Genomic DNA, 16,320 nt, shown 5'->3' with positions numbered 1-16,320 from the left:
AACGCTTTCTCTGCCCCCCCCCCTCGTGTTTGACACTTTGGGAAAAAGTTGCTTTGCGTTCAGTTTGTGTGTGTGTGTGTTTGGCTATGAGAGAGAGAGTTGTGGGGGGGGGTTCACTCCCTTGGAGGCCCCCCTCTGTCCATGCAAACCCCTTTGGCGTCATCGCAAACAGGGACCCCTGTTCTCAGACACGGGGGTGTGTGTGTGTTTCCCCCCAACTCTCCCAGAAAGTGCTGGCCTTGGAAAAGCACGGATGAAATCCCAGGCTACTAGTAGTTTCTCACTACTAGGGCCGGTGGGGGGGGGGGGAAGAAGAGGAGGAGGAGGAGGAGGAGGGGGCAACTTAATTGCTTTTGTTTGTGCCTGGACCCCAGTGCTGTTGCTGGAGGAGGTTTCCAGCTCCCTCTGAGCTTCCTCAGCCCCCCCCACCTCTTTTTTATTTTTGCTTTCTTCTGCTGAAGCCCCCTCCTCGCATTTCTCCCCCATGTTTCTCTCACTGGGCCTTCAGTCCTGCTGGAAGCAGGAAGAGAGAGCAGGGTAGGAGGCCCCTTCCCCAAATGGGCCCAAAGGAGAGTTGGTGTTTTTGGCCTCCCGCCCCCGGCCCCCCCCCCCCAGGTCCAAGCCAGCCAGAGAGAGAGAGAGAGAGAGGGAGGGAAAGAAAGAAGAGAGAGAGAGAGAGAGAGAGAGTTGGAGGAACCAAAAGTGTGAACAATTGTACGTTGCCCTAGGAGCCAATGCGATTTTGGGGAAATTTTTGGCCAGTGGGGTGGCAAGCTGCCATTTTGCGGGAGGGAGGGGAGAGGAAGGCCAAGCAGCAGGTTCTCTCCCCCTCCCGTGGGATGATGTCTGGCGCCCCCCCACCCCCCCACCCCAAAGCCTCTGCAAAAATGGGTGCCCGTCCGTTCAGCAGCTCACTTCCTGCCCTATAGCCGAAGGGGGCTTCAGGTTTGTGGCTTCTGCTCCCATCGTTGCCCTCCCGCCCCCCCAGCTAGGGATCCCATTGGGTGGCTGGGGGGGGGGGAGGAGAGAAGGATTCCTCTTGGGAAGCACATGGCAGCTCTTGACTTGAATTAACCCAGCTAAGCTGAGTAATCGTTTAATAATTAATGCTTGCTAGTAGTTTAATAGGGAAATGTTTCATTTTGCTGTTTTTAAAGAATAACAAGAAGTTTGCAAAACAATTGACTTAAAGAGGCCTGTCAGTAAGGGTTGGTTCCTTCTTTCCTTCCTCCCTTCCTCCCTTCCTCTCTTTCCTGTCTCCTCCCTCTCTCCTTCCTTCCTCCCCCTCCCTCCCTCCCTTCCTTCCTTCCTCTCATTCTTATCTCCTCCCTCTCATTCCTTCCTCCCCACTTCCTTCCTTCTTTCCTTCCATCTTTTCATTCCCACCTTCCCTTCCTTCCCTTCCTTTCTCTCATCCCTTCCTTCCTCTCCTTCCTGTCTCCTCCCTCTCTCTCCCTTTCCTTCTTTCCTTCCTTCCTTTCATTCCCAGCTTTCCTTCCTTCCTGACTTTCCTTCCTTCCTGTCATTCTTATCTCCTGCCTCCCTTCCTCTCATTCCTTTTTTATTCCTCTCTCCTTCCTTCCTTCCTTCCTTCCTTCCTTCCTTCCTTCCTTCCTTCCTTTCATTCTTATCTTCTCCCTCCCTTCCTCTCATTCCTGTCTTCTTCCTCTCCCCTTCCTTCCTTCCTTCCTTTCATTCTTATCTCCTCCCTCCCTTCCTCTCATTCCTGTCTTCTTCCTCTCTCCTTCTTTCCTTTCTTCCTTTCATTCTTATCTCCTCCCTCCCTTCCCCTCATTCCTGTCTTCTTCCCCTCTCCCCTTCCTTCCTTCCTTCCTTTCTTATCTCCTCTCTCCCTTTCTCTCATTCCTGTCTTATTCCTCCCCTTCCTTCTTCCCTTCCTTCCTTTCCTTCTTATCTCCTCCCTCCCTTCCCCTCATTCCTGTCTTCTTCCCCTCTCCCCTTCCTTCCTTCCTTCCTTTCTTATCTCCTCTCTCCCTTTCTCTCATTCCTGTCTTATTCCTCTCCTTCCTTCTTCCCTTCCTTCCTTTCATTCTTATCTCCTCCCTCCCTTCCCCTCATTCCTGTCTTCTTCCCCTCTCCCCTTCCTTCCTTCCTTCCTTTCTTACCTCCTCTCTCCCTTTCTCTCATTCCTGTCTCCTTCCTTCCTTCCTTCTTCCCTTCCTTCCTTTCATTCTTATCTCCTCCCTCCCTTCCTCTCATTCCTGTCTTCTTCCTCTCTCCTTCCTTCCTTTCTTCCTTTCATTCTTATCACCTCCCTCCCTTCCCCTCATTCCTGTCTTCTTCCCCTCTCCCCTTCCTTCCTTCCTTCCTTCCTTACCTCCTCTCTCCCTTCCTCTCATTCCTGTCTTCTTCCTCTCTCCCTCCTTCCTTCCTTCCTTTCATTCTTATCTCCTCCTCCTTCCCCTCATTCCTGTCTTCTTCCCTCTCCTTCCTTCCTTCTTCCGTCCTTCCTTCCTTCCTTCCTTCCTTCCTTCCTTCCTTCCTTCCTTCCTTCCTTCCATTCTTATCTCCACCCTCCCTTCCCCTCATTCCTGTCTTCTTCCCCTCTCCCCTTCCTTCCTTCCTTCCTTTCTTATCTCCTCTCTCCCTTTCTCTCATTCCTGTCTTATTCCTCCCCTTCCTTCTTCCCTTCCTTCCTTTCATTCTTATCTCCTCCCTCCCTTCCTCTCATTCCTGTCTTCTTCCTCTCTCCCTCCTTCCTTCCTTCCTTTCATTCTTATCTCCTCCCTCCCTTCCCCTCATTCCTGTCTTCTTCCCCTCTCCCCTTCCTTCCTTCTTCCTTCCTTCCTTCCTTCCTTCCTTCCTTCCTTCCTTCCTTCCTTCCCTCCTTCCTTCCCTTCTTATCTCCCCCCTCCTTCCCCTCATTCCTGTCTTCTTCCCTCTCCTTCCTTCCTTCCTTCCTTTCTTATCTCCTCTCTCCTTTCTCTCATTCCTGTCTTATTCCTCTCCTTCCTTCTTCCTTCCTTCCTTTCATTCTTATCTCCTCCTCCTTCCCCTCATTCCTGTCTTCCTCTCCTCCTCCTCCTTCCTTCCTTCCTTTCTTACCTCCTCTCTCCCTTTCTCTCATTCCTGTCTCCTTCCTTCCTTCCTTCTTCCCTTCCTTCCTTTCATTCTTATCTCCTCCCTCCCTTCCTCTCATTCCTGTCTTCTTCCTCTTCCTTCCTTCTTCCTTTCATTCTTATCACCTCCCTCCCTTCCCCTCATTCCTGTCTTCTTCCCCTCTCCCCTTCCTTCCTTCCTTCCTTCCTTATCTCCTCTCTCCCTTCCTCTCATTCCTGTCTTCTTCCTCTCTCCCTCCTTCCTTCCTTCCTTTCATTCTTATCTCCTCCCTCCCTTCCCCTCATTCCTGTCTTCTTCCCCTCTCCCCTTCCTTCCTTCTTCCGTCCTTCCTTCCTTCCTTCCTTCCTTCCTTCCTTCCTTCCTTCCTTCCTTCCTTCCTTCCATTCTTATCTCCACCCTCCCTTCCCCTCATTCCTGTCTTCTTCCCCTCTCCCCTTCCTTCCTTCCTTCCTTTCTTATCTCCTCTCTCCCTTTCTCTCATTCCTGTCTTATTCCTCTCCTTCCTTCTTCCCTTCCTTCCTTTCATTCTTATCTCCTCCCTCCCTTCCTCTCATTCCTGTCTTCTTCCTCTCTCCTCCTTCCTTCCTTCCTTTCATTCTTATCTCCTCCTCCTTCCCTCATTCCTGTCTTCTTCCTCTCCCTTCCTTCCTTCTTCCTTCCTTCCTTCCTTCCTTCCTTCCTTCCTTCTTTCCTTCCTTCCTTCCTTCCTTCCTTCCATTCTTATCTCCACCCTCCCTTCCTCTCATTCCTTCCTCTCCTCTTCCTTCCTTCCTTCCTTCCTTCCTTCCTTCCTTCCTTCCTTCCTTCCTTCCTTCCTTCCTTCCTTTCATTCTTATCTCCTCCCTCCCTCCCTCCCTTCCTCTCATTCCTATCTTCTTCCTCTCTCCCCTTCCTTCCTTCCTTCCTTCCTTCCTTCCTTCCTTCCTTCCTTCCTTCCTTCCTTCCTTCCTTCCTTCCTTCCTTCCTTCCTTCCTTCCTTCCTTCCTCTCCTTTCTCAAAGCTAGAAACAGAGACTGGGCTCCTGTTCCCATGGAGCCTCTGGGTAGGTGGGTGGGTGCCTTTCCACCCAAACGGTGATGGGCTTGCCAACCCCTCCAGGCCTTCCTCCCAAACAATGCCTCTGCTTGTTGGCCCCTCGAGTTTCAATATTGCTTTGGTTTGTGCAGTCACGTAGCTGCCAATTGCAGGAGGTTTTTTTGGGGGGGGGCATCTGCCTGGCCGCAGCCCCTCCCCTCCCCTTCCCCCTCCTCTTGCATGGTCCTTCACCCCCTTTCTTCTTCCTCTCCCCAGCCAGGATTGGCGGCTTGGATGGGGAGGGGGCTGAAAAACCCAAAACCCACCCAGGGAGCCCTGCTAATCTCTTTTCTCTGCTCATCAGATCACCAAAGACCAAGATGATCCCTGTAAAATCTGTACAGTAACTCTGCTTGAGATCCTGGGCAGGAGGAGGAGTGGGGCGGGGCTGGGTTGACCCTCGCGGTGGTCCAAAATTTCTCTCTCCCCCACCCCGTTTATACTCCTGCAACAGACCCTTTGGCTGTAAATAGTTTTGGTTGCCACACCATAAAAAAAGTGGTGGAGACTCTAGAAAGAGTGCAGAGAAGAGCAACAAAGAGGATTAGAGGACTGGAAGCTAAAACATATGATGGACAGTTGCAGGAACTGGGTCTGTCTAGTTTAATGAAAAGAAGGACTAGGGGAGACATGACAGCAGTCTTCCAATATCTCAGGGGCTGCCCCAAAGATGAGTGGGTCAAGCTATTCTCCAAAGCACCTGAGGGCAGGACAAGAAGTCCACAAGTCTTAAAGGGACAAAGGTTGGAGACCCCTGTCTTAAATAGATAGATTTTTTTTACTCCAAAAGCATTTTATTAAAATAAATTTGATAAAAATTTTAAAAAAAAATCCAATTTAAATTTAAAAAATGTTTTTTAAAAATATTTTGTTTTAAACAATCAATTTTTATCCACCCTGGTTGGGGGTAAACCCAGGCCCTTTGGCGGGATGCTGCGGGTCGTAGCCCTATCCACCCAGCCAGCTTCCCACATCCAGCAGGGTCAGCCAAGGATTCCAACATAATGAGGGGCCAGGCCTCAGCATGTCAAGTCGTTTGCTCTGGGCACCGTGTGTGCACCCGAGTTGGGGTTTTGACATCTCCCGTTTCAGCCGTGATTAGCGGATGCCCACTGGGGTTGGCAAAGCCCTTGCCTTGGCCTCATTCTGTCCAAGCCAGAATGGGAAACCTTAGCTTAGTGGGAAACGACAGCCCTGCTCTTGGGAAGCTGTGAGGTGCTTTGCTTCTCTCTCTCTCTCTCTCTCTCTCTCTCGCTCTCTCTCTCTCTCTCTCTCTCTCTCTCTTTCTCCCCAAATCTGCCTTATTAAGTTGGGTGACAGTGGGGGGCTTGGAGGGGTTCATGGCTGCCATCTTTCTTCATCCCTCTGCCCATCATCATCATCATCCTCGTCGAAGAGATCAAAGAAGATAGGCTTAAGATACAGAAGGGTTTTGACAGACTTGAACATTGGGCGCTATCTAAGAAAATGAAATTCAAGGGTGGAAAAAGGAAGGTTTTACATCTAGGCAAGAAAAACCAAAATGCACAGGTACCGTATACGTGGTACCTCGCTTAATAGTAGTAACTGTGAGAGGGATCTTGGAGTCCTAGGGGACAACCATTTAGATATGAGCCAGCCGTGTGCAGCAGCTGCCAAAAAAGCCAACACAGTTCTAGGCTGCATTCACAGAGGGATAGAATCAAGATCACGTGAAGTGTTAATACCACTTTATAAGGCCACACTTGGAATTCTGCATCCAGTTTTGGTTGCCACGATGTAAAAAAGATGCTGAGACTCTAGAAAGAATGCAGAGAAGAGTAACAGAGAGGATTAGGGGACTGGAGGCTAAAACATATGAAGAACAGTTGCAGGAACTGGGTCTGTCTAGTTTAATGAAAAGAAGGACTAGGGGAGACATGATAGTGGGGTTCCAGTATCTCAAGGGCTGCCCCAAAGAAGAGGGAGTCAAGCTATTCTCCAAAGTACCTGAAGGCAGGACAAGAAGCAATGAATGGAAACTAATCAAGGAGAGAAGCAACTTGGAACTAAGGAGAAATTTCCTGACAGTGAGAATAATTAACCATTGGAACAACTTGCTTCCAGAAGTTGTGAATGCTCCAACACTGGAAGTTTTTAAGAAGATGTTGGATAACCATTTGTCTGAAGTGGTGTAGGGTTTCCTGCCTAAGCAGGGGGTTGGACTAGAAGACCTCCAAGGTCCCTTCCAACTATTCTATTCTATTCTATTCTATTCTATTCTATTCTATTCTATTCTATTCTATTCTATTCTATTCTATTCTATTCTATTGTGGCTCTTCAGTTGAGGTTCTGCTGGCTCTTCTGAAAGCAGGGAAACAAGTGGCAGGAGTAAACATTCACACCTACCCGAGTTTACACTTTGGGGTGAGGAGGCCCAGTCCAGAGAAGATGGCTTGAGTCCAGATGTTTCTCTTCTCTCTTGTCTGCTTTGCCAGCCCCCATCTCACCTCTCCCTCTGACCCTTCAGGGGTCCCCGCCCATTGAAGAAAGGAAGGACTGAGGGGGGACATGACAGTGGTGGTCCAATATTTGAGGGTTTGCCACTAGGAAAAGGGGATCAATCAATGCTTCAAAGCATTTGGAGTCAGGACAAGAAGCAATGGGTGGAAGCCAATCAAGGAGAGAAGCAACCTAGAACTAAGGAGGAATTTCCTAACAGAACAATTAACCAGTGGAACGACTTGCCTCCAGAAATTGTAGGTGCTCCAACATTGGAGATTTTTAAGAAGAGACTGGTCAGCCACTTGTCTGAAATAGTGTAAAATCTCTTGCTTAAGCAAGTGGTTGGACTAGAAGACCTCCAAGGTCCCTTCCAAGCCCATGGTTCTATGTTCTAAGTAGTGTTTCTCCCGTTGTGGATACTCCCATCACTGGAGATTTTCAATAAGAGATTGGAGCATCATTTATCTGAAATTATTTTCCTGCCTGAGCAGGAGGTTGGACTAGAAGACCTCCAGGATCCCTTCCATCTCTGTTATTCTCTGATTTGGGAGGGAGGGAGGGAGGGAGGTACATAGAGAGATGATAGATAGATAGATATATAGATAGATATGGATGCATTTAAGAGTTGTAGGTAGATGATGGATAGATAGATAGATAGATAGATAGATAGATAGATAGATAGATATGGATGCATTTAAGAGTTGTAAGTAAGATAGATAGATAGATAGATAGATAGATAGATAGATAGGTATGTATTTAAGAGTTGTAGGTAGGTAGGTAGATAAGATTAGATAGATATGGATGTATTTAAGAGTTGTAGATAGAGATAGATAGATAGATGATAGATAGATAGATAGATAATATAGATAGATATGGATGTATTTAAGAGTTGTAGGGAGGGAGGGAGGACAGGTGGGCGGATGGATGGATGGACAGATAGATACGGAGAGAGAGATAGGTATAGATACAGTTAGATAAACCAAGGTGTTTCCAATGTCTTAACTCCTACATGGGGGGGGGGGAAATAGAGAGAGATTATCCCCAAGAGCTCCTTTGAAAGTGCCCTGTTTTGAGTCCCACCAGGTCCGGCTGTCACGAGGCATCCCTTCTCCACCCCCCCACCCCCTCACCTGGTCATCCTCCTCGCCTTCCTCCCGCAGATGACCGGGTGGACCAGCGCACCTGCCTGATCTGTGGGGACCGAGCCACGGGCCTCCATTACGGCATCATCTCCTGTGAGGGCTGCAAAGGCTTCTTCAAGCGCAGCATCTGCAACCGGCGGGTCTACCGATGCAGCCGTGACAAGAACTGCGTCATGTCTCGCAAGCAGCGCAACCGGTGCCAGTACTGTCGACTTCTCAAGTGCCTCCAGATGGGGATGAATCGGAAAGGTGCCGATCGATCGGGGCAGGAAGCGGCGGGGGGGGGGGGGGCGGGCGGGTGCAGGTGGGAAGGTGTCCCCTTGGTCCTCCTTGAACCAGCATGACCTCAAGGTGGAGAATCTGGGCTAGAAGGTCACAAGGGCCTCTGGTGGCTCAGACTGTTAAGACAGTCTGTTATTAACAGCAGCTGCTTGCAATTACTGCAGGTTCAAGCCCCACCAGGCCCAAGGTTGACTCAGCCTTCCATCCTTTATAAGGTAGGTAAAATGAGGATCCAGATTGTTGGGGGCAATAAAAAGTTGACTTTGTATATAATATACAAATGGATGAAGATTATTGCTTAACACATTGTAAGCCGCCCTGAGTCTTCGGAGAAGGGCGGGATATAAATGCAAAAAAAAAAAAAAAAAAGGATAGGAGCGTTTCCAGTATTGGAGAGGCTGCCACAAAGAAGAGAGGGGGTCAAATTATTCTCCAAAGCAGGGGTCTCCAACCTTGGCAACTTTAAGCCTGGCGGACTTCAACTCCCAGAATTCCCCAGCCAGCTTTGCTGGCTGGGGGGATTCTGGGAGTTGAAGTCCGCCAGGCTTAAAGTTGCCAAGGTTGGAGACCCCTGCTCCAAAGCACCAGAAGGCAGGACAAGAAACAATGGATGGAAACTAACCAAGCAACCTGGAATTAAGGAGAAACTTCCTAACAGTGAGGATGATGACCGTATTTTTCGGAGTATAAGACGCACCTTAGTTTTTGGGGAAGAAAATGAGAAAGAAGCTGATCGGCCTCCCGGAATACCCCCAATCAGCTGTTGCCAGAGGTGAATTTTAGCAACAGGTGTTCCTTGGTTGTGAGCTCTGTGCCTTGCTTTTTTTTTTTTTTTTTTGCTTTTTCTTCTGCCTCTGAAACTCTGTTTCAGAAAAAAACTTTTTTCTGCCATTGAAAGCCTCCAAAACAGAAAAAAAAGCCTCTGAAGCTCTGTTTGGGAACTTCTTTTCTGAAGCTCTGTTTGTGGGCTTTTCTGAAGCTCTGTTTTTGGGAGCTTCTTTTCTGAAGCTCTGTTTGGGGGCTTTTTTTCTGACGCTCTGTTTGGGGGCTTTTTTTCTGAAGCTCTGTTTGGGGGCTTCTTTTCTGAAGCTCTGTTTGGGGGCTTCTTTTCTGAAGCTCTGTTTGGGGGCTTTTTTTCTGAAGCTCTGTTTGGGGGCTTTTTTTCTGACGCTCTGTTTGGGGGCTTTTTTTCTGAAGCTCTGCTTGGGGGCTTTTCTGAAGCTCTGTTTGGGGCTTCTTTTCTGAAGCTCTGTTTGGGGCTTCTTTTCTGAAGCTCTGTTTGGGGCTTTTTCTGAAGCTCTGTTTGGGGCTTTTTCTGGCGCTCTGTTTGGGGGCTTTTTTTCTGAAGCTCTGCTTGGGGGCTTTTTTTCTGAAGCTCTGTTTGGGGGCTTTTTTTCTGAAGCTCTGTGGGGGTTTCTTTTCTGAAGCTCTGTTTGTGGGCTTCTTTTCTGAAGCTCTGTTTGTGGGCTTTTTTTCTGAAGCTCTGTGGGCTTTTTTTCTGAAGCTCTGTTTGTGGGCTTCTTTTCTGAAGCTCTGTTTTTGGGCTTCTCTGAATCTCTGTTTGGGGGCTTTTTTTCTGAATCTCTTTGGGGGCTTTTTTCCTGAATCTCTGTTTGGGGGCTTCTTTTCTGAAGCTTCTTTCAGCCTCTGAAACCTCCATTTGAGAAGCTGCGTGGGCTACATTCGGAGTATAAGACGCACCCAGATTTTCACCCTCTCTTGGGGGAAAAAGTGTGTCTTATACTCCAAAAAATATGGTAACCACTGGAACAGCTGGCCTTCAGAAATCGTGGGCACTCCATCAGGAGGCTTTTAAGAAGAGACTAGTCCAGTGATGGTAAAACCTTTCTAGCACTGAGTGTCCAAACTGGAACGTGTGCGCATGTGCTGGAGCACCAGAAACCTGAAGACCAGCTTGCGCACCAGCCAGCTGGTCTTTGGATTTCCAACGCACGCAAAGACCAGCTGCGCGACGGAAACCAGAGGAGCAGCTGGCAATGGCGTGGGTGCCCACAGAGAGGGTTCTGCGTGCCACCTGGGTATAGATTCCCCATCACGGGACTAGTCACTTATCTGAAATATTATAGCTTCTGCTGCTTGAGCAGGGGGCTGGACTAGAAGACCTCCAAGGTCCCTTCCATCTTGATTCCATTCCATTCTATTCCATTATAATTGTAATTCTATTTTAGTCTACTGTATTCTATTCTATTTTCCATTCCATTCCATTCCATTATTCTATTCTATTCTATTCTATTTTCCATTCCATTCCATTCCATTCCATTCCATTCCATTCCATTCCATTCCATTCCATTATTCTATTCTATTCTATTCTATTCTATTCTATTCTATTCTATTCTATTCTATTCTATTCTATTCTATTCTATTCTATTCTCCATTCCATTCCATTATTCTGTTCTATTCTGTTCCATTCCATTCCATTCCATTCCGTTCCACTCTATTCATTATTTCATTTTCTGTTCCATTCTATTCTATTCTATTCCATTCTATTCTATTCTCCCTTCCATTATTCCATTCCATTCTTTACTCTCCATTCCATTTCTATTTCTACTTCTATTCTATTTCTACATTATCCTATCCCATCCTATCCTATCCTATTATTCCATTCCAATTCCCAATTCCAATCTATTCATTACTGGAGGTTTTTAAGAAGAGACTAGACAGCCACTTGTCTGAAATGGAATAGGGTCTCCTGCTTGAGCAGTGGGATTGGACTAGAAGACCTCCCAAGGTCCCTCCCAGCTCTATTCCGATTGATAGTAACCCTTGCAGAGTCAAATTGTAGATTACCTCTGCCCCCTTGGAGACCACCAGAGGAAGGCCAAGGAGACTTGACTCACCTAAGGGGAAATTTCCTGACAGTGAGAACAATTCATCAGTGGAACTACTGGCCTCCAGAAGTTGTGAATGCTCCAACACTGGAAGTTTTTAAGAAGAGGTTGGATAGCCATTTGTCTGAAGTGGTGTAGAGTTTCCTGCCTAAGCAGGAGGTTGGACTAGAAGACCTCCAAGGTCCCTTCCAACTGTGATTCCATCCTGTGGCCTCTTTTAATCAACTAAAAAAAAAAATAACCTACTAGAACAGAAGCTGGTGGCCAACTTTCTTAGCTGGGCTGGCCTCCATTTCTGTTTGGGGTCTTTTTTGCTGATGTTAAAAAGTCCAAGTAAGGAGGAATTTCTGCTTAGAGATCAGGTAAGGGTCCCCAAAGGTGCTTTTCCAAAAAGCAACTGGACTTTTTGGAAAGATGTTTTGCTTTTCATCCAAGAAGAGGCAGAAGAAGCTTCTTGGAACGAGAAACATTTTAACGTGGTAAAAAAAAAACACCCTAGAATGTCCAGGTGTTTTTTTTTGGGAAAGCGCCTTTTGGACCCTTGGTATGAGCTGGATGATGGAGAATCTCCATAGACATCAGGTAAGGGTCAGCCCAGAGGGTGGTCCTGCCAATAGTCAGTCATCAAAGCCAAGAATGGAAGTCTCCCTTAAAGATCAATTTGACTTGGGTTTACCTGTATTGATTGGAGGTCTGTGGGTCTTGAATGGGAGGAAAGAGAGACAGAATGAGAGGAGAGAGAGAGAGAGACAGAAAGAGAAAAGAGAGAGACAAAAAGAGAAAGAGGGAAGAATCAGAGGGAAGAGGGACAGAAAGAGAAGAAGGTGACAGAAGGAGGAAAGAGAGAAGGAGAAAAGAGAGAGACAGAAAGAGAGACAGAGAGGAAGGAGGCAGAAAGAAGAAAAAGACAAAAAGAGATGGGAAGACAGAGAGAAAGAAAGAGGGAAGAGAGACAGAAAGAGAAGAAGGAGAGAGAGAAAGAGGAAAGAGAAAGAGAAAAGAGAGAGACAGAAAGATGAATGAGAGAGAGAGAAAGAGGGAAGAGACAGAAAAAAGAAAGACGGAAAGAGAAGGAGAGGAAAGAGAGAGAGAGAGAGAGAAAGAGGAAAGAGAGAGAAAAGAGAGAGAAGGGGAAGCGAGGAATGAGAGACAAAAAGAGATGGAAAGAGATAGAGAAAGAAAGAGGGAAGAAAGGAAAGAAAGAAAGGAGAGAGAAAGAGAGGGAAGAGAGAGGAATGAAAGAGACAAAAAGAGACGGAAAGAGACACAGAGAGGATAGAGACAAAAGAGAGACGGAAAGAGAGATGGATCATGGCTGACCCCTATCTAAGCAACCTTCCCGTTATCTCAGGATGGCGGAAGCCACTTTAGAGAAGTTTCAGGAGCTGCTCTCCAGGGTCTGGGCAGGGTCTTCAGGCCACAGCCATGCCTGTTTTCTTCCCTGCATCTGGTTGGCCCTTGGAGGCGGGCTTCCCATCTGCTTCGGAGCACCCAAAGAGAGCGGGAAACAAACATTTCCCCAGGGGGCAGCAGCTGGCCTGGTGTGTGGCCACTAGAGGGAGCCTGAAGGTCTTCGACCAGCGGTGGCCAGCGATGATGCAACACTCAACTGGGAGTCTCCGGAAAGCAGCTGCAGACCTGCTTAAACAAACAAACAAAAGTCTGCCTGCTTCACACACACACACACACACACACACACACACACACACACACCCAAGGTGGAGTCCCCTATTTTCCCTGGCCAGCGGGGCAGTTGAGAACCCTGTTGTCTAGGAAGAAGAGAAAGTTGTATGGATCCATCTCTCTGCTGATCAGGTTGGACCAGGGGTTGGTGGCCTTCTCTTTCTTCTCATCCACAGCTGGCGTGATTTACGGGCTCAGTTAAGGGTGTAAATCGAGGATTGCCTAAAATGCAGAGGTCACCTTTGTCTGAAGAATCCCGATGAGCACAAAATGGGTCATGTGGCGCCTCCTCCTGGTCAGGAGATCATATAGCCATAGCACTTAGACTTATATACTGCTCCGCGGTGCTTTGCCGCCCTCTCTAAGCGGTTTACAGAGTCAGCCTATTGACCCCCAACAATCTGGGTCCTCATTTTAACGACCTCGGAAGGCAGAGTCAAACTGAAACTGGTCAGGATCGAACTGCTGACAGTTGGCAGAGTTAGCCTGCCATAATGCATTCTAACCATTGCGCCACCACAGCTGATAGATGGATAGTTGGATGGATATATATATATATATATATAGAGAGAGAGAGAGAGATAGAAGATGGATGGATGGATGGATGGATAGATAGATGATAGATAGATAGATAAATAGATAATAGATTGATAGATTGATAGATACTGTAGAAGATAGATGAGATACTGTAGAAGAGAGAGAGATAGGATAGATAGATTGATGATATATAATGGATGGATAGATTGCTAGATGGATAGTTGGATGGATAGAGGGAGAGAGATAGAAGATGGATGGATGGATAGATGATAGATAGATAATAGATTGATAGATTGATGAATAATAGATAATAGATGGATGCATAGGATGGATGGATGGATAATAGATAGATAGATACTGTATAAGATAGATGAGATACTACTGTAGAAGAGAGAGAGATAGGATAGATTGATTGATGATAGATAATGGATGGATAGATAAGATGGATGAATAGATAGATAGATAGATGATAGAACATTTAGACTTATATACCGCTTCACAGTGCTTTACGCTCCTCCTTAAGCTGTTTACAGAGTCAGCCTATTGCCCCCCAACAATCTGGTCCTCATATGACCAACCCCAGAAGGACGGAAGTCCGAGTCAACCTTGAGCCGGTGGGAATCGAACTGCTGGCAATCGGCAGAGTTAGCCTGCAATCCTGCATTCTCACCACTGCGCCACCACGGGCTCTATGACCTCTACAGTTAAGGGGGGAGGGGGGAAAGAGGTGGTCTTGAGGCCTTCAGCACGTGGGCCACGCCAATGTAGAAGTCCCCATAAGGCCCTCTAAGATAAGAGCAAGGAGGGAAAACGCTTAGCTTCTACAGATGGTCAGCTGGGACACCTTGCAAGACTCCTGACCGCCTTCCTTTTCCTTCCCTGCCAGCCATCCGTGAAGACGGCATGCCTGGCGGCAGGAACAAGAGCATTGGACCTGTCCAGGTGAGCACTAACTGCTACCTTGCAAGGTGTGGCTTTCCTCCCGCCGCCAAATCCCCACCTGCTCCCCGCCTCCCCAGAGGGTGGGTTTTGTGTCTCTTCCGCTGGTCAAACGGATGGGCTGAGCCATAAACCCAGACCGTCCAATCCAAGGGATCCATTTAACCCTCCTCCTCCCTGGTTTTTCTTTCTCCGGGGGCCGGGGGTGGGTGGATTACAGATCTCCGAGGAAGAGATCGAGCGGATCATGTCCGGCCAGGAGTTCGAAGGGGAGGCCAACATCTCCTGGTGTAACAACGGAGACAGCGATAACAGCTCCCCGGGGAACGGGGTGTCGGAAAGCAACCAGCCTTCCCCGGTCTCGACTCCGTCTTCGAGGTGGGACTCCGTGGAGGGCAGCCAAGGTTTTGTGGGGCAGGGGTGTTCAAATCGGTCGAGGGTCTCTCTTCCCCCCCCCCATTCTCTCTCAGCCCTGCCTTGCTTCTTCCAGTAGGTCCGTGGAGATGAACGGATTTACGGTTCTCAGGGATCAATACATGGGCACGCCGGTGTCTGCCCCCTACCAGTACCTGCCGCACCTTCTCAGCTGCCCCACTCACACGGCCCTGCTGCCCCCCCAACCCCGTAGCCTCGACCCCCAAGCCCATGGGCTTCTCATCAGCCAGCTGGTGTCTGCAGAAGACCTGGAGCCCTTGGGCACCCCAATGCTGATTGAAGACGGGTGAGTGGCAGCTCTCTCTCCTTCCTCTTCCTCCTCTTGACGCTGACGTCAGTCGCTTAAATATAATTGGATCTATTAAGTGAGTATTGCGGGCCTGACTGGCAAAAGAAAACTCAGGATCGTATCGGTTGGAAGCATGGGAGCCTTCATCCTGCAATGGATAAAGGTAAAGGTCCCCCTCGCACATACATGCTAACCGTTCCCAACTCTAGGGGGCGGTGCGCATCTCCGTTTCAAAGCCGAAGAGCCAGCACTGTCCGAAGACGCCTCTGTGGTCATGTGGCCGGCATGACTCAACGCCAAAGGCACACAGAACGCTGTTCCCTTCCCACCAAAGGTGGCCCCTATTTTTCTACTTTTCTATTTTTTTTACGTGCTTTCGAACTGCTAGGTTGGCAGAAACTGGGACAAGTAACGGGAGCTCACCCCCTTATGCGGCGCTAGGGATTCGAACCGCTAAATTGCTGACCTTTCGATCGACAAGGTCAGCGTCTCACCCACTGAGCCAGCATGTCCCTTCTGCAATGAATAGACAATGGCTAAAATTATGATTATATTAAATAGTCACTTCACTGTGAGCCAGAGGGATAGAATCAAGATCATGTGAAGTGTCAGTACTGCATTATAATTCCTTGGTAAGACCATACTTGAAATACCGCATTCAGTTTTGGTCACTGTGTAAAGGTGTTGAGACTCTAGAAAGAGTGCAGAGAAGAGCAACAAAGAGGATTAGGGGACTGGAGGCTAAAACATATGAAGAACGGTTGCAGGAACTGAGTATGTCTCATTTAATGAAAAGAAGGACTAGGGGAGACACAATAGCAGTCTTCCAATATCTCAGGGGCTGCCACAAAGAGGAGGGAGTCAAACTATTCTCCAAAGCCCCTGAGGGTAGAACAAGAAGCAATGGGTGGAAACTAATCAAGGAGAGAAGCAACTTAGAACTAAAGCAGATTTTTTTCTGACAGAACAATAAACCAGTGGAACAACTTGCCTCCAGAAGGTGCAAATACTCCCAGCACTGGAGGTTTTTAGAATTAGAATAGAATAGAGCTGGTAGGGACCTTGGAGGTCTTCTAGTCCAGCCCCCTTCTCAAGCAGGAGAAACTACACCATCTCAGACAAGTGTCTGTCCAGTCTCTTCTTAAAAACCTCCAGTGATGGAGCGCCCACAACTTCTGGTGGCCAGCTGTTCCACTGGTTCATTGTCCTCACTGTTAGGAAGTTTCTCCTTAATTCCAGGTTGCTTCTCTCTCTTTAGTTAGTTTCCAACCATTTTAAGTAGAGACCAGACAGCCATTTGTCTGAAATGATGGAGGGCTTTCTTCTTGAGCGGGGGGTTGGACTAAAACGGGGTCTCCAACCTTGGCAACTTTAAGCCTGGAGGACTTCAACTCCCAGAATTCCCCAGCCAGCAGAGCTGGCTGAGGAATTCTGGAAATTGAAGTCCTCCAGGCTTAAAGTTGCCAAGGTTGGAGACCCCTGGACTAGATGACCTCCAAGGTCCCTTCCAACTCTGTTATTCTTCTGCTTCTTCCCAGTCCTCTGT

General features: G+C 48.0%; 1 protein-coding gene across 2 annotated transcripts in view; it reads left to right on the top strand.

Moving 5' to 3' along the window:
* Positions 1-16,320, top strand: part of NR6A1 (nuclear receptor subfamily 6 group A member 1) — a 79,424-nt gene that overhangs the window by 52,441 nt on the left and 10,663 nt on the right. The window contains exons 4-7 of one of the 2 annotated variants that reach the window (XM_058159455.1): positions 7,779-8,009; positions 13,998-14,053; positions 14,271-14,428; positions 14,544-14,771. In XM_058159455.1, coding sequence (XP_058015438.1) covers positions 7,779-8,009; positions 13,998-14,053; positions 14,271-14,428; positions 14,544-14,771 — 673 coding nt within the window. Of the gene's footprint in view, positions 1-7,778; positions 8,010-13,997; positions 14,054-14,270; positions 14,429-14,540; positions 14,772-16,320 lie in introns of both variants that reach the window. The other variant, XM_058159454.1, reaches the window with a different exon arrangement.

Source organism: Ahaetulla prasina, chromosome 16, assembly GCF_028640845.1.
Source record: "Ahaetulla prasina isolate Xishuangbanna chromosome 16, ASM2864084v1, whole genome shotgun sequence".
Lineage (NCBI taxonomy): Eukaryota > Metazoa > Chordata > Lepidosauria > Squamata > Colubridae > Ahaetulla > Ahaetulla prasina.
The sequence above is the reverse complement of the archived record's forward strand: the minus strand, read 5'-3'. Positions and strand labels throughout refer to the sequence as shown.